The sequence below is a fragment of the Lontra canadensis genome, unplaced genomic scaffold (genome assembly GCF_010015895.1).
Source record: "Lontra canadensis isolate GAN:19392208 unplaced genomic scaffold, GSC_riverotter_1.0 scaffold46, whole genome shotgun sequence".
Classification (NCBI taxonomy): Eukaryota; Metazoa; Chordata; class Mammalia; order Carnivora; family Mustelidae; genus Lontra; species Lontra canadensis.
This window is the reverse complement of record NW_022631040.1, coordinates 12,013,991-12,037,544: the sequence shown is the minus strand read 5'-3', so window position 1 is coordinate 12,037,544 and position 23,554 is coordinate 12,013,991. Positions and strand designations below refer to the sequence as shown.

At 39.3% G+C, this 23,554-nt stretch overlaps 1 protein-coding gene across 3 annotated transcripts in view; it reads left to right on the top strand.

The window, feature by feature from the left end:
- The window catches only part of RAB3GAP2 (RAB3 GTPase activating non-catalytic protein subunit 2), a 91,033-nt gene that overhangs the window by 5,328 nt on the left and 62,151 nt on the right, over positions 1-23,554 (top strand). For all 3 annotated transcript variants that reach the window (XM_032872949.1, XM_032872952.1, XM_032872951.1), the window contains exon 2: positions 14,930-14,991. In XM_032872949.1, coding sequence (XP_032728840.1) covers positions 14,930-14,991 — 62 coding nt within the window. The remainder of the gene's footprint in view (positions 1-14,929; positions 14,992-23,554) is intronic.

Genomic DNA, 23,554 nt, shown 5'->3' with positions numbered 1-23,554 from the left:
ATTTTGTTAGCAATTTAAGATTGGAAGAGGCTCTCGCAGATAAAATTTGTCAATGAGGAAACTGAGACATAACGTAGTCTTTAATTCCTTCATAGAGCTAGTGTTTGTTGAGTACTTCCCATGTACTAAGAACAAAGAGGTCTTAAAGGGTGAATAAAATAGGTTCCTCTCCTCAAGGAGCCTCCTGTCAATAAAGGAAATAAGCATGTAAAAGGAGTGTTAAGGTGTTGTCCTGTAATTTGGCACATGAGGGTTGGAGAATGAAGGAGTGTTAGTTCATGCTCTACAGGGGATTCAGGGAAGTTGTTGGAGAGGAAGCATCAGCTTTACCAGGTCTTATCCCATCAGATGGAGAGAAAATGGGATGTGAAACGGGATGGGGTTCAGAAAGCTGCAAGTAGTAAATTGTGGGAGAGTAGGGTATGGTGAGGGACGAAGCTGCAGAGATTGTCGGGAATTTAAATTTTACACAGTACAGGGTCGTCAGATGGAAGTTAATACTTTGGAGTTACATGGAAATTTGCCCAAGGGTTAATTAGAAACAGGTAGTTTAAAATAAATTAATTTCCATATACTCTTATGAAAGTACCTAGTTTTCTGCCTGCCCTTCTCCCACTTCACTAAAGGCTCATCTTTCACATATTCTGAATATTATTACAGTAAGTTGCTTCAGGGTGTTTTAAAAAAACTTCCCCTTTAATTAAGGCACCATGAACTCCCCCATCTATCTCTCTGAGACATTTCCTAATAATTTTTGCTTTTATGTCCGTCATCAAAATTTGTGATATGTATGTGTTGTTTTTCTCAGTTATCAACTTTTAATAATAATTGCAAGAAGTCAAGAAGAAAAATTCTAATATGTGGAGTCTTACCACAAGAACACTTTTCTCAGTTCATGTTTCTGCAGAGAAATTTTTGGATTAATAATAAAAATAATATTACATTAGAATAGCACTTTGGAGGAAATGGAATGGAAATAAGAATTTAAGGAGAAAAAAATTACTTTTAGAGAAGATCATTTTTTAACAGACATTGCTGTGTGTCATAATTTCCCTATAGTGTATAGAATCCACTGAATACATTTAGAAGGATGGTATACATTTATATTAAAATACCATGTTTATTGTATTTAAGAAATTACGTCTTTCGTTCAAGTGATACATACCATTGAAAACCTCCTGGGATATATTTAAATAAAAAGTTTGAAGGCAATCTTCTATAGGGCTCAGTCATTCCCAATCTTTTTTTTTTTTTTTTTCCATTATAGCACACATAAAAAAATACTTGGTATCTGAATAGTGAAAGCAGTTTTGAAAAAGAAGAAAAAAGTTGGAGGGCTTATACTTCTTGATTTCAAAACATTACAAAAACTGCAATAATGAAAACTAGCAATTCAAGGTAATCAAACTGGTACTGGCATTAAGACAAATAGACCAGTAGGCTAGAGTCTGGAAATAAACCCTTGCATGTATGGTCAGATGATCTTTGGCAAGGGTACCAAGATCACTCAGTAGGGAAAAGGACAGTTTCTTCAACAAATGGTATTGGGAAAACTGCATATCCAAACACAAAAGAATGAAGTTGGACTTTTGTCTTACACCATATACAAAAATTAACTGGAAATGCATTACAGACATAAACACCTAAACTGTAAATACTTAGAAGAAAACATAGGGGAAGGCTTCATGACATTGGACTTCATAATGACTTCTTGGTTGGATATAACACAGAAGGCACAGGGAACGAAAGCAAAAACAGGCAAATGGGACTATATCAACCTTAAAACATTCGTGGCTCAAAGGATGGGGTCAAGAGTAAAAAGGCAACCTATGGAATGGGGGAAAATATTTGCAAATCATGTATCTGATAAGGGGTTAGTATCCTCAGTATATAAAGAACTGTAGCTCAACAGTAAACTGATTAAAAACTGGGCAAGGACTTGAATAGACATTTTTCCAAAGATTTCATATAAGTTGTCAAAAGCATGAATAGATGCTCAGTATCAGTAATCATAAGAGAGATGCCTATCGAAATCATAATGAGCGATCGCATCCATTAGGATGGCTATCATTAAAAAAAGAAAAAGAAAATAACAACTGTTGGCAAGGATGTGGAGAAATTGGAGCTCTACACTGTTGGTGGAATTGTAAAATGATCCCACTGCTATGGAAAACACTATGGAATTTCCTCAAAAAAAGATAGAATTACTGTATAATCCAGGAATCTCATTTCTGGGTATATATCCAAAAGAGTTGAAAGCAGTGTCTCAGAGATATTTGCACACCTATGTTCATAGCAGCACTACTCACAAAACCCAAGGAGTAGAAGTAATCCAAATGTTTATGTTGAATGAATGGAAAAACACACACTCATACACACACACACACACACACACACACACACACCGGAATATTCAACTTTACAAAGGAAGGGAATCCTACAACATGCTACAATGGGAATGAAACTCGAGGACACTGCTATGAGAAATATTAGTCACAAAAAGACATGCTGTATGATTCCACTAAAGTAATTAAATTCATAGAAATGGGACTAGAATGGAGTTACTAGGACTTAAGAGGAAGAACTAAAGGGGACTTATTTGATGGGTATAGAGTTTCATATTTGCAAGATTAAAAAGTTCTAGAAATCTGTTTCACAACAGTGTGAATATACTTTGCATTACTGAACTGTACACTTAAATGGTTAAGATGGTAAATTTTAGGTTATGTTTTTAACATAATAAAAATTATGTCAGTTAGGGGCACCCGGGTGGCTCCGTGGGTTAAGCCTCTGCCTTCGGCTCAGGTCATGATCCCAGGGTCCTGGGATCGAGCCCTGCATCGGGTTCTCTGCTCCGCAGGGAGCCTGCTTCTCCCTCTCTCTCTGCCTGCTTCTCTGCCTGCTTGTGTCTGTCAAATAAATAAATAACATATCAAAAAAAATCTGTATATTTAAAAAAAATTATGTCAGTTAATACGGTAATGGAGAGATTGGTCATACAAAATAGATAAAGCTACTCATGGTGGGCAGTGACCTGCTTTGCAGTAGCCCCAGGCCCTACCTGGCTGTCTTAAAAGATGAGAGGATTAATATCTTGGTTCAACCTGTAACCTGTTTGCAGTTTCCTAGGAACCTCTGCTATCTGCAGAGGGTAGCCATTGATGGTTTAAAAAAATTTTTTATTTGGCAGAGGGTAACCATTGATGTTTATTTTTTATTTTTAAAAAAGATTTTATTTATTTATTTGACAGAGAGACGGCAAGAGAGGGAACACAAGCAGCGAGACTGGGAGAGGGAGAAGCAGGCTTCTTGCTGAGCAGGGAACCTGATGTGGGGCTTGATTCCAGGACCCTGGGATCATGACCTGAGCTGAAGGCAGATGCTTAACGACTGAGCCACCCACGTGCCCAGCCATGGATGGTTTTAAACAAAAGCGTAGCATTTCAAGATTTGAGTTGTGGACAGATGGATTTGGTGACTGTGAAAAGAATAGGTTGGGTAGTTCAAAGCTGGAGGTAGGTGACTGTTTGGGAGATGTTTATAGAAGTCAGATGCGCACCTTCAGAAGTAAAGAGAACTCAGGCAGTAACAATGGTGATGGAGCTTGAAACTTGCTAGAGTTAGCAGTGGCAATCTATGAAAATGGAATTTGAGCTGAGAAATAGGATAACCAGTTAATATTTTGGAGACATTTTTTATGTCATCAAAGAAAGAATGGAAGTGAGTGGTGGGAAAATGTGGAAGCAGAATGACCAGTGCGGGGTGGGGGGGCATTGCAGTATTCCAGAAGGGGGGTAATCTCAGATTGGTATTCCTTAGGTGTTATTTGATTTTACCTAAAGTGACAATCCTGGAATTATAAGACAGCAAGTATTTTTTTTTTTTTAAAGATTTTATTTATTTACTTGACAGATAGAGATAGGCTGAGAGGCAGGCAGAGAGAGAGAGAGGAGGAAGCAGGCTCCCCTCTGAGCGGAGAGCCCGACGCGGGGCTCGATCCCAGGACCCTGGGATCATGACCTGAGCCGAAGGCAGAGGCCTTAACCCACTGAGCCACCCAGGCGCCCCAACAGCAAGTATTTTTTGATGACTGCTATGATAATACCACTTGGAACTATAGAGACCCTAAATGAACCTTCCTCATGCAAAGGAATCATTGAATCCATTGATTCAGTTAATCCTTGAATCCTAAAGTGTGTGCCGTGCCCATATTTCTCCTTTGAAAAGAAGACCAGAAACAGTCTTTCGAACATAGTTCATGTTTCTTTGTACCGTGTGAACCTACATCTCACATATAAATTGCCCGGAAGAGAAGGTCAAGAGAGACATGGTTGCTCATTATCACATTGCTGCTTTTTTTTTTTTTTTTTTTTTTTTTAAATCAGACATGAAACCGCCTTCTGGCTAGTCATATCCTACCTTCTAGGTGTTAAAACTTCAGCGTCATGCTGTTTAGTATGGTAGCCACTAGTCATATGTGGTAATTTAAATTTATGTTTAATAGAAAATAAAAATAAAAATTCAGTTCCTTAGTCATACTAGCTACTTTTCAAGTGCTCATTGACTACATATGCCTAGTGGGTACCTTCCTGGATAGCACAGATACAGAACACTTCCATCATCAAAGAAAGTTCTGTTGTGCTGCTGTGGTGAGAATCCTCTGAGACTTTCTGCTTAGTCAACACACAGACCTGTTGCTTGGGCATTTATTTTTTAATTTTTATTATCTCATTCTTAAAAAAAATATGTATTCTGGAACTGTGTGTGTGTGTGTGTGTGTGTGTGTGTGTGTGTACTTAATTATATAACTTCAACACCTTTCCCAGTTTGTATATGCAACTCTGTAGCATTTTTTCTAAAGGCTGTGCAGTGTTCCAATGAAGATGCTACCAGGCTATATTTAACTATTTCCCTATCAACGAACACTTGTATCCAAAATTTTTGCTATAAGAAAATGCTCCGATAAGCATCCTTCAGCATGTCTTTATGTAGGATATTGGTTTGGTTTTTTTTTTTTTAAGATATTTCATTTTTTGAGAGAGAGAGAGAACAAGCAGACTCCCCACTGAGCAGGGAGCCTGATGTGGGACTCGATCCTGGGACACAACCTGAGCTGAAGGCAGATGCTTAACCGACTGAGCCACCCAGGCGCCCAGGATATTGGTATTTCTATATATGCATTTCCAGGATTGGAATTGCCAAATAATAGAAATTCACATTTTAAATGCTGGTTTCAGTTGCCAGATTACTCTAAAAATTCATCAGGTTCATTCCTATCCATGTTAAACAGAAATGCCCATTTACGTATGTTGTCATTCTGTGTTATCAGTTCCCTTGACTTTTGCTTAACTGATAAGTGAATAATGGTTCTCATGTGATAGTAAGATTATTGTCAGGCTTTATCTGTATTTTTTGTTTTTAAACAGCAGGTAATAGCAAAGTTAAGCTGGTATTCGAAGAATATAAATGTGAAGAAAGTTTTCTCACAGAGACTAGTTGAATATTAGAATGGGTTAAATAATAATGTTGAGTTGGCTTCTTTAGAATATGCAGAAAGTACCAAAATAGCTAGCATTGTTTACATACCTTTACCCATATATCATAATGGTGTCCCCTTACCCTGTTAGCGATGCTCATCTCTTTCTGCTGCTTTGGATACAAATGAGTAACATGGCATTGTAGGAACAATTATAAAGGATGCAGTTTTTTTCTAATATATTATTGCCTTTAGTCCTTTAAAAGAAACAAAATAGAACATGGAATCAGGCAATTAAATTTCATTGTTTATATGGATTGTTTTGTTTTGTTGCTTTTGTTAAGGTGGGACTAAAGATTTCTTAGGTTTTTGGCCAAAGGGAGCATGTTTATTTTTATAAACTTTTTAGAGCTGGGGGATATCGTATTTCTGCTTAAAGATATTTGCAGTTCCGTCATTTTGTGAATTGTCTATTAGGGCATACTTTGTTATGTGATACGACAGGTCACTTATTTGACAGCAGGGGTCGTTAGAATTCCAGAACTAAAAGGTCCCTTGGGACGCCTGAGTGGCTCAGTCGGTTAAGCAGCTGCCTTCGGCGCAGGTCATGATCCCAGCTGGGTCTGGAATCCTGTCCCGCCTGCCTGCATCAGGCTCCTTGCTCGGCGGGGAGCCTGCTTCTCTCTCTTCCTCTGCCTGCCACTCTGCCTGCTTGTGTTCTCTCTCTCTCTCTCTGTCAAATAAATAAATAACATTTTTTAAAAAATAGAACTAAAAGGGCCTTTAAGATCTAGTATGATTTAGTGATGGTGGTTTGAAAGAAGCTCTGCTTCCCGAAATGGGATGGCCTCATTTTGGATAGTTACATAATTTTATGTGCTGAAAAGAAAATGCTAATATGAAATTTATTTTCCCACTTCCCTAGAAATAGATTAATAATTCTGAGGCATAAGAAATTAAGAAGCAGCTTCTCTATTTAGTTATTTTTTACTTTGGGTTAGTACGTGATGGGCTCTTTGCCTGGCCAAGGAGAGCCAGGTAAGATTTGTTGAAGTTTTTAAATTATTTACAAGTCGTAAGTTCTAGAGGTTCTTTCTCCTTACAGAAACAAGTACATTTTCTGTTTTTTTTCTTGTCTCAGAAGAATGGAAATGGATGTGCTTCTGTGCTAATAAGATCTTTTATTAGACCATGGAGATTAAATTAAGTTATCCTTTTCCTAACACTTAATAATTTCAGTTTCTCATTTAGTTTTTGCTCTTGACATAGTCATATTGGAAAAAGCAAATATTCCCAAATTAATTGCCCACTTCAGGATTCAATTTCCTTTCTAGCTTCAGGTTCTTCTTATATGAGAGAAACACTCAGTTTATGGGGACAGGCTGTTCAGAAGCAGATCGAAATACGATATTTTGGGAATTAAAAAGAACTATGGAAAACAGAAGTTGAATTTCTTATTTGAGCTTTTGTTGGTGGAATAATTCACTCACTGGAAATACCCCTAAAAAAGACAACTGTAATTTTTGATGATTGCATTAAAATGTGTTTTCTCTCTGTTTCAATGATTATATCATTTAACAAATGAGAGACTGAATAGTTTTTTTTTATACTAGTGTAATCTGATCTCTTCAGGGGAAAAAATTCTTTCCAGAAGGAGGTGTAGTTACATTTTACATGTTGAAGTTCAAGTCAGTGGTTTTATACATTCAGGCAAAACATTGAACTTAATCAGGATAAGAACAACAGTTGGTGCTTATGTTATCAGTTCCTCTAGGTAGTTCACAATAGTCATCTTCAGTGACAGGTATAAAGTTCAGGGTTGAAAAGTCAAATGACTAATCAGTGAGGAAGTAGTTGCTTTTTGTTACTATTATTTATTCATCTTGCCTGTTCTTATTTCTTTTCAAGTCATATACGTTGGTTAGAGATCAGCTTACGAATTTTTTTAATGTAAAGAACAAGTATGATTCAAGATGTGGTATGAAACTTGAATGAACGCTCAACAAATGAGATAGACTAATGAAATATTTTAAGCTGGCAAACTTCTGCAAAGACTCAAAATCTTCAACGTAGTCCTTCAGTTTCTGTGAATTTAAAAGGAAATTGGCTAAGGGTATGAAAATTGATTTTAAAGGAAGTTCACCGTTCAATAAAGGTTCGTACACACCCCACACCGCCAAAGTAAAAGATTCAAAATTAAGCAGAAATGTCTCATGTACTTAGAAGTGCCATTTTTTTAGTTTAGGTTGTACAGGAAATGGGGTGGGATCCCCCAGTTAAAACATGAGCCTTTAAGGGATGCCTGGGTGACTTAGTGGATTAAACATCTGTCTTCGACTTTGGCTCAAGTCATGATCTCAGGGTCCTGGGATTGAGCCCTGCATTGGGCTCCCTTTGAGCAGGGAGTCTGCTGCTCCCTTTTCCTCTGCTCTTCCCCTCCCTCCTGCCGCTCACTCGCTCTCTCTCAAATAAATAAATAAAATCTTAAAAAAAAAATGAGCTTTGAAATACTTAGTTTATATCCGGATGCTGTTCTGATGTAATATTGTTGTAAAGTAACTGCTTTAGGAGCCATATCCGGCACATGAATCATAGCATGAAAGTAGCAAGACTAGGAAAGCAGTCTCATAATCTATTTTTAGACTTCTCCAATGGCAATATTTCCCATTTTTTAGAAGTTTCTTTATAGGTAAGTTTATTTTATTTTTTAAATTTTAATTCCAGTATTAATAACATACAGTGTTATATTAGCTTTAGGTGTACCATATAGTGACTGATTCAGCAATTGAATACATCACCCAGTGCTCATCACAAATGCACTCCTTAATCCCCATCTCCTATTTTACCCATCCCCCTACCCACCTCCCCTCTGGTAATCATGAGTTTGTTCTCTATACTTAAGAGTCTGTTTCTTAGTTTGTCTCTTTTTTTTCCCCCTTTGCTTATTTTGTTTCTTAAATTCCACATATAGTTGAAATTGTGGTGTTTGTCTTTCCCTGACTTATTTCCTTTAACCTTATACCCTTTGGATCCATCCATGTTGTCGTAAATGGTAAGATTTCATTCTTTTTTTATGGCTGATCTTCCACTCTTTATGTCTACCACCTGTTCTTTATCCATTCATCCTTGGTAATCCATGGAGCCATGAATATCCATTCATATGGTAATTCTGTTTTTGATTGTTTGAGGAATTGCCCTACGGTTTTCCACAGTGGCTGCACCTTTCTGTATTTCTACCAGTTGTGCACAGGGGTTCCTTTTCTCCACATTCTCACCAATCCTTGTTGTGTTTTTGATTTTAGCTATTTGGACAGTGTGAGGTGATATTTCATTGGGTTTTGATTTGCATTTCCCTCATGAGTGATGTTGAGCATCCTTTTATGTGTCTGTTGGCCATCTGTATATCTTCTTTGGAGAAATGTGTGTTCATGTCTTCTGTCCATTTTTAATTGGATTCTTTGTTTTGTGTTGAGTTGTATAAATTCTTTATATAGTTTGGATACTAACCCTTTATTAGATATGTTATTTGCAAACATCCTCTCCTATTCAGTAGGTTGTCTTTTAGTTTTGTTGACTGTTTCCTTTGCTGTGCAGAAGCTTTTTACTTTGATATAGTCCCAACAGTTTATTTTTGCTTTTGTTTTCCTTGCCTCAGGAGATATAGTCTAGAAAGATATTGCTTTGGCCGATGTCAGAGAAATTATTGCCTGTGTTCTCTTGTAGGATTTTTATGGTTTCAGGTCTTACATTTAGCTCTTTTATCCCATTTTGAGTTTATTTTTGTGTGTGGTGGGAGAAAGTGGTCCAGTTTCATCCTTTTCATGTAGGTGTCCCCTTTTCCCAGCACCATTTGTTGAAGACACTGTCTCCCATTGCATATTCTTCCTTCTTTGTTGAAGATTAATTGACCATATAATAATCATGGATTTATTTCTGGGTTCTCCATTCTGTTCTCTTGATCTATGTGTGTATTTTTGTGCCAGTATCATACTCTTTTGATTACTACAGCTTTGTGGTATATCTTGAAATCTGGAATTGTGGTACCTCACGTTATTGGGGTTTTTTTTGTTTTTGTTTTTTTGTTTTTTTTTTTTTCCTCCCCTCAAGAGGAGGGGAGCTATTCGGGGTCTTTTGTGGTTCCATACAAATTTTAGGATTGTTCTGGTTCTGTGAAAAATGCTGTTGTTATCTTGATAGGGATTGAGTGTGTAGATCGCTGTGTCTAGTATGGACATTTTAACAATATTTGTTCTAATTCAAGAATGTAGAATATCTTTCCATTTGTGTTGTCTTTAATTTCTTTCATCAGTGTTTTATAGTTTTTAGAGTACATGTCTTTCACCTCCTTGGTTAAGTTTATCCCTGGGTATCTTGTTTTTGGTGCAATTATGGATAGGATTGTCTTCTTAATTGCTGTTTTGGCTGCTTCATTATTAGTGTATAGAGATGCCATAGGTTTCTGTATGTTGTTTTTGTGTCCTGTGACTTTGCTGAATTAATTTATCAGTTGTAGTTTTTTAGTGGAATCTTTAGGTTTTCTATAACTGGTACCATGTCAATTGCAAATAGAGTTTTACTTCCTTACCAATTCGGATGCCTTTTCTTTCTTTATTCTGTCTAATTGCTGTAGCTAGGACTTCTGGTACTGTAGTGAATAGAGGTGGTGAGAATGGACATGCTTTTCTTGTTCCTCCTCTTAGGGGAAAAGCTCTCAGTTTTCCCCCGTTAGTCACCGTGGGTTTTCCATATATGGCCTTTATTATGTTGAGGTATGTTCCCTCTAAACTTACTTTGTGAAGGGTTTTTAATCAAGAATGGATGTTGTACTTTGTCAAATGCTTTTTCTACATCTATTGAAATGATCATATGATTTTTACCCTTTCTCTTATTGATGTGAATCACGTTAATTGATTTGTGAACATTGAGCCACCCCTGCATCCCAGGAAAAAAAATCCCACTGGATGGAGAATGATAATTTTAAAAGTGTTAAGAGTGTCTATATGCTAAGCACTCTTCCTGGTGCTTCGGATATAGTAACTCTAACAACAGTATGAAGTACAGTTATTAACTCCATTTTGCTAAAGAGGAAACTGAGACAGTAAGAGATTAAATAAATTGCCTGAGGTCATATAACTCTTTAGGGGTAAAACTGGGTATCCAACCCCAACAGCCTGACACCAGAGACCTAAGAGTTATTTTAGACCTGTGTTGTCTCATACTGTAGCCACTAGCCACATAGACTTTTGAGCACTTGAAATATGGCTAGACCAAACAGATGTGCTTTAAGTATAAAATATACATCAGATTTTGAAGACTTAGTATGTGGTAAAAAGTAAAATATCTCATGAATAATTTAACATTGACTGCATATTGAAATGATATCTTGGCTGTATTATACTAAGTAACATCTATTTTTAAAATTTTGCTTGTTTTTTTCTTCTTTTAAAATGTGGCTACTAGGGGGCACCTGGGTGGCTCAATGGGCTATGCCTCTGTCTTTGGCTCAGGTCATGATCTCAGGGTCCTGGGATCGAGCCCCACATTGGGTTCTCTGCTCAGCAGGGAGCCTGTTTCTCCCTCTCTCTCTCTGCCTGCCTCTCTGCCTACTTGTGATCTCTCTTTGTCAAATAAATAAGTAAAATCTTGAAAAAAAATGTGGCTACTAGGGAAGCCCTCTTGGGTCCCTGCCCCCTTTGGGGAGCTTTGTACCGTTGCTCTATAAATTTTGCTTTGCTCCCCACCAAACAAACAAAAAATGTGGCTACTAATAAATTTAAAATTGAATGTGTGGGGGCGCCTGGGTGGCTCAGTCATTAAGCATCTGTCTTCCGCTCAAGTCATGGTCCCAGGGTCCTGGGATCGAGCCCCATGTTGGGCTCCCTGCTTGCCGGGAGGCTTGTTTCTGCCCCTTCCACTCCCCCTGCTTGTGTTCCCTCTCTCCCTGTGTCTTTCTCTGTCAAGTAAATAAAATCCTTAAAAAAAATAAAATTGAATGTGTGGCTTGCATTATATTCTTATTGGATAGTGCTGCTGAGTGCCTAAGAGTGAAGAGTCCAACTGGAGAGAAAGAATAGAAGGGTGGTGGAAGGCAAAGGAAAAAAGGATATTTAGGATCAGATGAGATTGGCATTAAAGTTTATCTTTGAGGTTAGTGTGTTGAGAGTGATCCGTGGACAGTCTGCTTCAGATGTGCAGATCGAAGCCCACCCTGAAACGTCAGTCATCCCTAATTATTTGCACTTCTTGCAGAGTTTTTAAGGCTACCTAGAAAGAGGAAGCTGCAGAAGAGACCGTAACTGGTTTTATTAAGGCAGTGAGTGTGAGTCTCATTCTTTTAATTTTCTGATCAATTTTGTTGAATTGAACTTCAGCAAAATGAAAGACATAGGAAGCTGCTGACAGTTAAACGATTTGCTTTTCAGTTTGGGTGCTTGGTACTTACTTATTTAATAAGTGGGGGAAAACACTTAAAATTACCTTATCATTTAGTCTGGGCTTTGACTGAGATGAGTGCTGCTTAGCTCAGTAAGCAAACTGGGTAAGTGCCATTGGCTTTATGATTTAGTGCTTTGTGGAGTGCTTGGAATTTTTACACTGGACCCTAACCACCCCAAACAGTGTATTTGTATATTCTGGTGCACTTATTCTATAATACACTTTATTGAACTGACTTATACCACAGCTTGGTATTAAAATTCAAAATCTCCTATGGGTGATTTTGTTATAAATTACAAAAAGTTAAAAAAGAAAATTCTAATGGGCCAGGGTAATTTTAATCTATTAATTCTAAGACAATCATGATGAACTATTTTCAGCTTTTCTTTATAGTAAGTGATAATAAAAAATGTTATTTTGTCATGAGTATGTAGAATTTGTAAATCTTAAGGTCTTAAAGTAACAGTTCATATTGATGTTAAATAGGGTCAGTTTTTTAATATATATTAAATACATTGCTTTTGTTATCCACAACCCTGATTAAGGATCAATTAAAAAACACTGATAATGGAATCAACTGAAGAAACCACCCTTCATAGAAAAGTTATCAGAGGGAACGTCTGCCTGAATAAAATTGTTTACTTGAATGGCAGCTTGATTAGACATTTATCAACTATTTTTTTAATATACACCATCCTTTTTTTTTTTTTTTTTCAATAACGTGCTTGGCCTGCTGCATAGTTTGAAAGCATAAGAAATAACCTTGGTATAGTGCTAAGATTTCCAATGCTTTTTAGCAGCCGACAGTAACTGTCAAATAGCAACCTGCAAAATCGTATCAGAAGATTTTCAACAGACCTAAGGAGGCTGTAAAATTTATATTACCAGCACAGACTAGAAATAGATATAAGGGTAGTGTCCAGTTTGCAAATGTTTCCTTTAAAAAAAAAAGGTTGGAATGCCTGGGTGGCTCACTTGGTTAAGTGTCTGCCTTTGGTTCAGATCATGGTCCCAAGGTCCTGGGATCAAGCCCTGCATTGGGCTTTCTGCTCAACGGCAAGTCCGCTTCTCCCTTTCCCTCTCCTCTTGTGCTCTCTTGCTTTCTCTCTCAAAATCCATGAAATAGAATTAATGTTTTCCATTTTTAAGTTGAATAGAATCTAGAATGCATTTTCTTACAGTATTATAAATAGACTTAGGATTCCAGGCCAACCTTCAAACACATCTTTAACATTCCTGAGTAATAGTTCTGTTTCACCTTCCTTTCAACTCTGTTTGTACCATGACTTCTTTAGAAAATGTATTCCCGTGATAGGAGAAGATGTGTGATTGAGTCCCCTTTTCTCTCTTGTTAATAGAAATTTCTCAGTCAGGGGCCTTGAGAGATGGAAAAAAACCTTCATGAACACAAATATCTTATATAAAGAAAGTATTTTTCAAGGACTTCTCTTCCTGGATGTTTTGAATTACAGCATTAAGAGATCCTGGGTCTCTGCAGGGGCAGGAAATCCAAATTGCTACTGTCTTGTGTTTGATTGTATGAGTCATTTGTGAATTGAGTCAGGTACTTTTTATTCCAATATAGAAGAGAAATAATGCATTTTTTATAGTATTGTACAGCATCCAGTGAAGGTTATGTGCGCCAACTAAGCTTTTTGAAGGCTTATTTTCTTTTGTCTCTCCAGCACTTAGCACAGTGGCCAACACACTAAAGATACTGTGTTTGTTGAATGAATGAATGAATGAATGAGTGAATCATTCGCTGGCCCCACGAAGGGTTTGCAATTCTATGTGGTCTTTCCGAGGTGGTGGTATTTCAATTCTTTTTATAGCAATATTAAAATTGAATCACGGATTTTAGAGTGATAAGCTTTTTGAGGTACTTTGCTTTCTCGAACAGGAATGGTAGGGGGAAACAAACCATGAGAGACTGTGGACTCTGAGAAACAAACTGAGGGTTTTGAAGGGGATGGGGTTGGGAGGGTTGGGTCAGCCTGGCTGGTGGTAGGTATTAAGGAGGACACGTACTGCATGGAACACTGGGTGTGGTGCATAAACAATGAATCTTGGAACACTACATCAAAAACTAAAAATGTATTATATGGTGACTAACAAAATACAATAAAAAACAAACAACAACAAAAAAAGAAAAACAGCATTTTTTAAAACTCTAGATGGGATGGCTTAGTTGCCATCAGCCCACAATAAGGCAGTTGTTTTTGGTGTATTGGAGAAATTAGCAGAATAAAGAAATTGCCTAAGTGAATTAGATTGCCAAAGAACAAGCTGTAATTTTCCAAATTATGAAAAAAACTTATAAATTTTGATATCAAGGGAACGCTTCTATTTTAAAATAATACATAATAAACTTGTTTTGGCCTTAACTGTAAGCCCCATGTTTCCTAATTTTTATTCCTTTTCATAAACCATAGGCGGAGAAAGTAAGCAGAATACTTGTGAGCATGGGCTTTGGAACTCTGGAAGCCCTGATTTCAACCCCACTCTGCCACTTAATCCTCTGTGATCTTGGTCAGGCTTTATAAATTAAATAATCTGGTTTTCTCACTGTAGTAAGGGGATGATAGAGAATCCTTGTCATGCTTAAGTGAATTAATGTCTATAAAGCAGTTAGACACATAGAAATGCCGAGTACGTGTTAGTTGTTGCTTGATTACTCCTCTGTGTGAGTTACCGTTTTCTGCCTTTGTTCATGTTGACCTTTTTTTCAAGTATATTTGAAAAGTTCCTTGGTGCTCTTTAAAGACTTAGTTTAAGGTGACTCCTCCCTGTATTTTGTCATGTCTCTCACTCCTTCCTTTTATGGTAGTTGTTACAGTACTCCCCGTGTACTACAGTTAATGTGTTTGCTACATTAGATCACAAAATCTTTAAGGACATATATATTTACATAGTACTTATATATCAGGTGTTGGTTCTATTATGTTTAGAGGAAATATTTAGTAAAATATTTCAAGCTCTGTACTTCATGTAAGCAATTTTCATCTTTTTTAATAATAGGTAAATCAAACTGGGAAGATGATGGTTGGGGAGCATGGGAAGAGACGGAACCCCAAGAACCTGTAAGTCTTCGTAAATATATGCGTGCTTATTGAAAGTGGCATTTTCCGTTTGTAATGATGGTGACATATTCCAGTGTTGACACTTTAAAACCTTCATCAAGAACATCTTTGTGTTTACTTACTAGTACTGAAGTAGATCCCTTTCTTAAGGATTTATTGACTTTATAGTTAAGGAGGCTAAATGGGGAATAGCTGCTTTAGGATTCTTTCTCCTTTAGTAGTTATTATTTTAGACTTCTCCACTTACTCATTCAACATGTCTTTGGTAAGTGCCCACCATATTCTAGGCATTTTTCTAGGTGTTGCACGTATAGCCATGAGAAGGTACATGAAGTCCCTACATGTGTTTTCACCTCTGGGTAATAGAAAATCTAGCCTAAACTGACTTAAATCACAGGGACATTCATTAGCTTATATAGAAGGAAGGCAGGGTAGTATGGACTCATAGGCTGGTTGATTAGAAGATTCAACTATGTCATCAAGGACATAAGTTCTTTCCTTCTGTCTCCTCTGTATAAACAGCAGTGTGGACTTCATCCCAAAGACTGTTCTTCAATAGATGGGGTATGCCACCATGTTTCTTCATTCATGACCAGAGGGAGAAAAAGACTAGGATTTCCGTGATTCTTATAGGAGCAGGGAACAACTTTTTCAGAAGCCTCTCATGAACCTTACCTATATCTCTTGGCCTGAATAAGGCCAGACACTCATTTCTGAAGTAGTCACTGGCAAGGGATATCTGACTTTTCATCTGTCTGTCTTGCCATTCCCTGGGCCTGGAGCATTAAAGGGTCCATTTCTCCTTAGGCCCATGACTGCACAGGAGAGGAGTTGATAACTGAATGAAATCAGGATTTCTTACGAAAAAAGAAGAATGAATGTATGTATTGGAAAGGTCTTATCATCCTCTTGCCCACAGCTTATACTTAGGAGAGAGAAGTTTTTTCAAAAAGAGAGGTAAAAGTAGCAAATGGTGGTAATCAAAGTTATATGGAGAATTCAAATGGTGATGTGGTAGCAAGTGAGCAAGTGACCACCGTAGCTTGGGCGGAAGGCCTTTCAGAGGATGCGACATTGGAGCTGAGGTCCGAAAGACTGCAGGGAGCCAGCGAGGTGACAGTCTGACAAAGGGCATTGCAGGCCAGGGCAACAATCCATGCAGAGGCCCTATGGCAGGACCGAGCTTGGAGTTCAGAGGACATAAAGAAGGCCAGTGTGGCTTGGCAGGACTGAGAGGTTACAAGATGGGGTCAGAGAAGGAGGCAGGCCTGATGTAAGGCTTTGTGAATTTGGAGTTTATTCTGAATGCGGTAGGAAACCACACATAGCTGATTTCTCATTTTTAAAGTTCCTCTTGGCTGCTTTTTGGAATTGAACTTGGGGGCAGAAGCGGAAGCAGGGAGCAGTAAGGAGGCTGTTTTGATAGTGTAGTTGAGAAATGATGGTGACTTACATTAAGGTGATATCAGTGAAAATGAGAAAGTGATGGGTTCGGCATAAGTTTTAGAAATAACAGTAAGACTTTCCTGTAAGTTGGTTGTGAGGGCTGAAGGGAAAAAGAAAAAAATCAGGGGTTAACTTCTTTGATCTGGGATATGGTGGGGAGTAGGTAAAGCATACTTGATAAGTTGTTGACATTCCCTGGGGCTGGGTAATAGGTACTGTTCTCTTCATTTTGTCAGTGTTTGAAAATATCCATAATAAGTTTTGTTTTTTTTTTTTAAGATTTTATTTATTTATTTGACAGAGAGAGAGAGACAGTGAGAGAGGGAACACAAGCAGGGGAAGGGGGAGAGAGAGAGAAGCAGGCTTCCCATGGAGCAGGGAACATGTGGGGCTCTATCCCAGGACGCTGGGATCATGACCCAAGCCGAAGGCAGACGCTTAACGACTGAGCCCCCCCAGGCGCCCCCAGTTTTTTCTTTTTTTTTTAACCCTCCCAGGTATTTGGCTTGAGCAGCTGGATGGATGGCATGTGGTTTATGGAGTTGGGGAAGACAGAATAGGTCTGGGGGGGATGTGAAGGAGGATCGTGTTGTAGGAAGCAGAGCATGCTGGTGTTAATGCAGATTTACAGAAAAGCTCCAAGGAGAGATGAAGAACAGGAAACCATTTCAGAAGGCAGAGAATTGGGATGTGTTGAATAGGATGTAATGTAGCTCAAGGAACGTGGTTATGGCAACCCTTTAGCCAACAAACACCTTGTTCCTTGCCCCTCTAGTGCTTTGTCAACATGGAGACACAGCGGTACTCTGTTTGGACTACGACTCACTGGCTTCTGCTTTCTCACGATTTAGACTGTTTCATGGCTGGTATTTGAATCTTTCATTTATCTTGGATTCTTTCTCTTTGTTTCACACCTGGAGCTCATAAGAGGTTTTGATGGGGTCTGTTCCTCACCATCCAATATAGGATATTTCTGGAGGGCATAGTGTTCATGCCAGGCCACTGTGTGGGGTGTCAGCCTACCTGTCGGTGCTGCCTTCTGGCCGCACACCACCAGCAGTCCAGCTTGCTGTGGCAAGACTGGGGAGCGGAAGGAAGGGAGAGGAGAGGTGTGTGTAAAGCAGCTTGGAGGCTCTGCATGGCTCGATGTGAGCCAACCTCTCAGGGGGATGTGGCTGCACTTTGTGAATTTCTCAGAAAGAGGTAGTGTAACTAGCAGCTCCTTTGCATGTTGTGTTGGGTGCATTTACTTTTAGTATTTGTTCTAGAATCCTATAGCTAGTGACTATCATGAGTAATTCAACAAGCTCCCGAGCAAGTTGAAGGTTTTCTGGAGTAAACCTCATAGACATCACATGTTAAAGTGGACACAAGCATTTGTAATCTCAGAGGAGGTTGTTAAATACGTAAGATGGTGCTGGTGCTGAGTTATGGTACTTACTTACACACCCAGAGGCCCACATCTTAAAGTGTCTGCTGTGCGTGGTTGCTTCTTTCTGGAATGGATTTTTACTAGTGAGTGACATAGTTGAGGAGTTGTATGGGAGGCGAGTTTTCCTCACAAACATCTGTATTTTCTCTGCTAACTTTAAGGAAGTGGTTGACTGTCGGGTGTCATAGACCTGCTTTTTGGCTCACCTAGCAGTGTACCTGCCTTAAGCGTACACTTCGTTATGGCGTTTTAACCTAATACAGTAGGAAATTATTGCAACTACGATTTGGGGTCAGAGAAGCAGTAGGCCTGAGGTAAGGCTTTATGAATTCGGAATTTATTCTAAATGTGATTAGAAACCACACTATTTCTGGAAAGTTGGAAAGCTCACCTTCGCTGCTCCGTGGAATAGGTTGTAGTGGGTCTTTTTATTGTGCCTCTCATACTCATTAAGGTCATGGGCCAGTTTATTTTCTAGTATTTCATTTTGATGTGCCACTGCTCCAGCTGATTCCGGGTGCTGTGGATAATGATTCCTAGTTAGAGTGTGTATGTTTTGGTTTTGTTGTTGTTGTTGTTGTTTTTCTTTCTTTCTTTCTTTTTTTTTTTTTTAGAGTGTGTATGTTTTAACAGACTTCCTTTAAATCTGTGCAAGGGTGCCATCTTCTCTTTATTGGCAAGAATATCCTAAATCCGGGAATAACATCTTTTAACTGTTTCAGCGAAAAGCTGAAATATGCGTCTGTTCATTCCAAAACACGTTAACTTACGTGTAGCACATTTCTTCATTTGGATAAGATTCGAATGTTTACAAATGGCCCTCGTGGACGAGGGTACCTTGTGGTTCTCTTTGTCTTAATTGATTTGCTCACACAGCGGATTTGACAAGTGTGGCAAGAAAAAGAGTTGGCAACAATTCTGGGTGTACCAGTCATTCCTAACTACCCTTATTACCCTCCTATATACCCTTGTACCTTGTCATGACCTTATGTACATGGTGAAGGAGAAGATACTTGAATGACAACAAAAGTGGGCCAGGACAGTGGTACTGAGACGTTATCTGGGTGTTAACATGATCCTGCTGTATTTAACAATGCTTTTTGAATCTGGATCCTGTCGTCAAAATAAGACAGCGTCTTTGTTAGGGAGACTGTTTGGTGAATGAGGATAAAATGGTGGTGGCATGAAAAGGATATGACTTCTGCCTTATGCTGCATTGTCATCTAGAATTGTCCACATGTAACATAGGTATGAGGTTTTGCGGAGTAAAATTTGTTCTCCCAAGGCGATTGGAAATGTCAACACAGCTGTGGTAAGAGACTTCCGTTACTTCTACTGCTGTCTAGTATTATAAACAACTCCAAAGGCATAGCCAGCTCTAGAGACGTAACAAGAGTCAGAGTAAATTTTGGCAGAGGTATGAGGTGCATGCTCTAGTCAAGGTAAGAGAATGGAAAGGGAACTTTCCACTGTCCAGTGTTAGGGACAGACAGCAAACTCAACACCTGCCTGCCCTGAGAGTCTTACTGGTAGGTCTTGTCCACATTAAAGACAAGGCCAATATTGGAACAAGAGAAAGGTCTTGAAATCAGTTTATGGCTGTGTCAGGGTGCTGTAACTGTGGAAAGAGTGATAGGGTTCTGCCTCCATTGGGCTATGGTTCTCGTGACCAACAGAGGAGAGGAGTCTGGCATTAGAGAGGTGGTGTGTCTTGGTCTTTGGTGGGGGGCTGGGGTGGTGTGTGGGTGAACCGCAGGCAGGGCAGTTCAGAGTAAAGCAAAGCAGCAGTGCCTGCCCCTGGACGCTGACCTGGAGGCCATGTGGCTGCTGTTGCATCCAGCAGAAAACTCTAAAAACTTCAGGGTGCTTTTTATCTCCACAAGTCTATAGCTCTTTGAGAGTAGTTCCTTATTTTTATGGCAGGAGAGAGTGTGGAGGGCTTTTATAATCAGAAAGATTTAGTACCAGTACGGACAAGGCTTTTTTTTTTTTTTTTAAAAAAAAGAAAGAAGAAGCCTCTTTAGCTTTCTGTGATTCTGAAATGTCTGCTGTAGTCAGTGCTCAGAGAAGACCGCATGTTCTAATATCCTTTATCAGCAGGACCCGCCAAGTCGAAGATGGTATGCATCCATGACGCCGGTAGGCTTAGGAACTTTAAGGATGGTTTCAATTTGAGAAGAGGACAGATGTCTCTCTTCTATAGATATTTCATGTTCCTATGAGTCCACTTGGCTGCCATAACAGAATATCACAGATTGGGTGACTTAATGGAAATTTATCTTCTCACAGTTCTGAAGGCTAGAGGTTCAAGATCAAGGTGTTGTCAGAGTTGGTTTTTGGTGAGATCCCTCTTCCTGCCTGCCAGACAGACATCTCACTGTGTCCTCATATGGCCTGTCCTCTGTGTGCAAAGAGAGAGAGCCGTGAGTCCTTGTGTTTCTTCCCCTTACAGGAATAGCCGGTCTGTCAGATTAAGTCTCCGCCCTTATGACCTCATTGTACCCAAGCTACCTTTTTACCTCCAGGTAACAGTCACATTGGGCATAAGGGCTTCAGCAAATGAATTTTGAGAGGATATAGTCGAGTCTGTAAAAATGCCCCAAATAATGGACCCATGTCAGGTAGAGAACTCTTATGTGTGCAAGTGCAAAGAATAAGGTTAGGAAATTCCTACTTGCCTATAAGTAAATACACTAAAGAAATAGAAGGGCAAACAGACTTTCAAGATGGAGAAAAAAAAGCCAAAAGATATATTTCTGTACTAACTTAATTTTAAGTGGACATGATGAGATACAGTGTCTTTCTTAGAGAAATTGGAAAAGAAGATGGTTATACTAGGTCATCTACCAATTAATGATCCAATAATAGTAAATAGCTTTGTTGTGTGTGTGTTTTTGGTTTTTTTTTGTTTGTTGTTTGTTTTTTACAGTGTTACAAGGGCTTTTAATTTGGATTATCATTAGTTTGCTTTGGAAAAGAAGTGGTTAGAGGGGCATATTTTGTCTAGCTCATGCTATAATGGAAATCGAGGCAGTTAAGGAAGAAGCTTGACAAGGTTTAATTTTAGTTGTAAGGCAAATGAATGAGCTTTCCTTGGTGTATTAAGTCCAAAGGGTATGAAGTGTAGAGTCAAGGGTTTGCTTGGTAGTGGTTTCTGGAACAGGAAGCACAGAAGGTTCTGGGTTAAGGCCCTTAGTTAAGGTAGAAAGTGTGGAAAATTTCCATTCAAAAGACACTTTAGTTCCATCTGTTTGCAGAAAGTGGTATGATACAGTTTTTAGAGGCAATTTGATTTAGCAGAGTGACAAGGAAAGCATGCTGGCCAGATAGAGGGCCCAGAGGAACGTTTGTTTACAGACTGAGAAATAGGATATAGCCTGACCTGAGTAGAGATTCTTAGAACATTAATAATCAGAGATAATGTTGGAAAATATTTTGCCTTATTTTAGTGTCATTAGACTCTGATGTCACCTACCACACGAGAGACATAAGCATCAGATTGGCCAGAGGCAGAGGAGAGCACTCAAGTTATACTAAAGTTATGTTTTATATCTGTTTTAGATATGTTTATACGAAGGGGAAAGTGGCCACAGAATTTCTTCCTACTGAGGTGGGTTCTCTTTGGGACTTTGGCATTTGCTTAGAAATTCTACTTTTGGGGGGTGACTGGGTGGCTCAGTCAGTTAAGCGTCTGACTTGGTTTCAGCTCAGGTCATGATCTCAGGGTCCTGATGTCAAGCCTCAGGTCGGGGTCCACACTTAACACAGAGTCTGCTTGTCCCTCTCCCTCTGCTCCTTCCCTTGCTTGCTTTCTCTCAAACAAATAAAATCTTAAAAAAAAAAAAAAAGAAAGAAAAGAAATACTCCTTTTGCCAGTGACCTTCCCATTAACATTTATATCATTAATATGAGCTGGGTCTCGCCTACCTAGTGATTCTCAGTTTGGTGGGGGGAGGTGAATTTTGTCCCCTTAGGAGACATTTTTGGTTGTCACAACTTGAAGGGAGATGCATCTAAGTGGATAGAGACCAGGGATGCTGTAAAGCATCTTACAACGCACAGGACAGGCCTCCCAAACAAACAGTTGTCCAGCCCAAAACGTCCGTTGTGCCAGAGTTCAGAAATCTTGGTCTAGCCCTTGGCTTTCAGGGTAACTCTCTCAATCCTTCTTTCTGTCATTCCTCCCGTTTCTAAAAATCCCCTGGCTTTGGAGCGCCTGGGTGGTGCAGTCAGTTAAGTGTCCGACTCTTGGTTCGGGCTCAGATCTGATCTCAGGGTCCTGAGATTGAACCCGGTATCCGGCTCTGAGCTGAGTGTGGGATCTGTTTGAGATTCTCTCTCCCTCTTCCCCTGCCCCTCCTGCTCGAGCTCTCTCTCCAAAATAAATACATAAATCTTTTTAAAAAATTAAGAAATAAAATCCCTTGGCCTCTTTTGGGGGGCTTCAAAACTTTGAATCTATATGGCTATTAATTTGTTTTTAGTAGATTCTGGTTTGCTAGTATGAAAAGTGCGATTGACAGACTATTTGCCAACAAAGGTGAATTTAAGTAGCTCCTCAGTCTTTGGCCATAGATAAACAATTAGTCCAGCCTCAGTCTTGGTGGCATTATTTATGCCTAAATGTTTGAGGGAGACCTTCTTTAGCCTTCCCATGGTAGCCAGCCACCACTTTTCCTTGATCTTGCTTAGAGTTGTTCATTTTATTTTGCATCTGCGCTCCTCAGGCACTCCTGCTGGGTAGCTTGTTTGTTGTGGCTTAGTGACCTGCCCCTTGTCCTCTGCCAGGGAGGGAGGGACAGCTGGCTGTGTGGTGGGGGAAGGGGCCTGGAAAAACAACAGGGGTTCTTTTATATAGCTAATGGATAAATTTCATGTTAACATCAGTGACCAGGTAGTTACTAGTTTTTTGCAGAAAGCCAAGGTAGTCCTTGGTAGTGCTATTTTTGGGGGGTTTTGTTGTTGTTGTTGTTGTTTTTTAATTCATTGTGTTGCTTGGGAAATTAACTACCTTGTCAAATGAGGGTGAATCAGTAGCTTCAAAAGAGTGCTATTAGTGACTACGTTCCCATTATTGTGGGGAAGGTTCTCAGAAAACCTAATTGGTAAGCAAATGCCCTTAGAGTAGAAAGCCAGATGATGAGCTTGCGTCTTGTTAGCCACGGAATGTATGCTGATGCTCCATGTGACTTCATAGTGTTCTTATTAGACCCTCTTTTCCTGCCTGAGCTGTCTTGATGAATTGGAAATTTTGCTTAAGCTTCATGTAAAACCCAGTGCCAGTTCCTTGGGTTCAAGCCTGGAGAGGGGATCTCCTCATCTCTGCTCTCCCAATACTTTCATCCAGATACTTTTCCTTGGACTTGAGGTTCCCCTGAAAAATCTGACCCAGGAACTACTTCAGACAGACCCACACTCCTTATTCTTAATATGTATTTCTGCTGTGAATATGTGTCTGCTTTCCTACCTTTGTCAACTCAGTCTAATTTAGGGCTCCCTGGCCCATCCCCCAGCCATACCTCTACCCTCTATTGCTTCGAGCAGTGGTTCTCAGCCCAGAGGCAGTTTTGCCCCCCAAGGGACATTCGGCAATGTCTGGAGACAGTGTTGGTTGTCACACTGAGGATGCTACCATACCGTGAAGAATTAACCTACACAAAATGTGAAGAGTGCTAAGAAACCTTG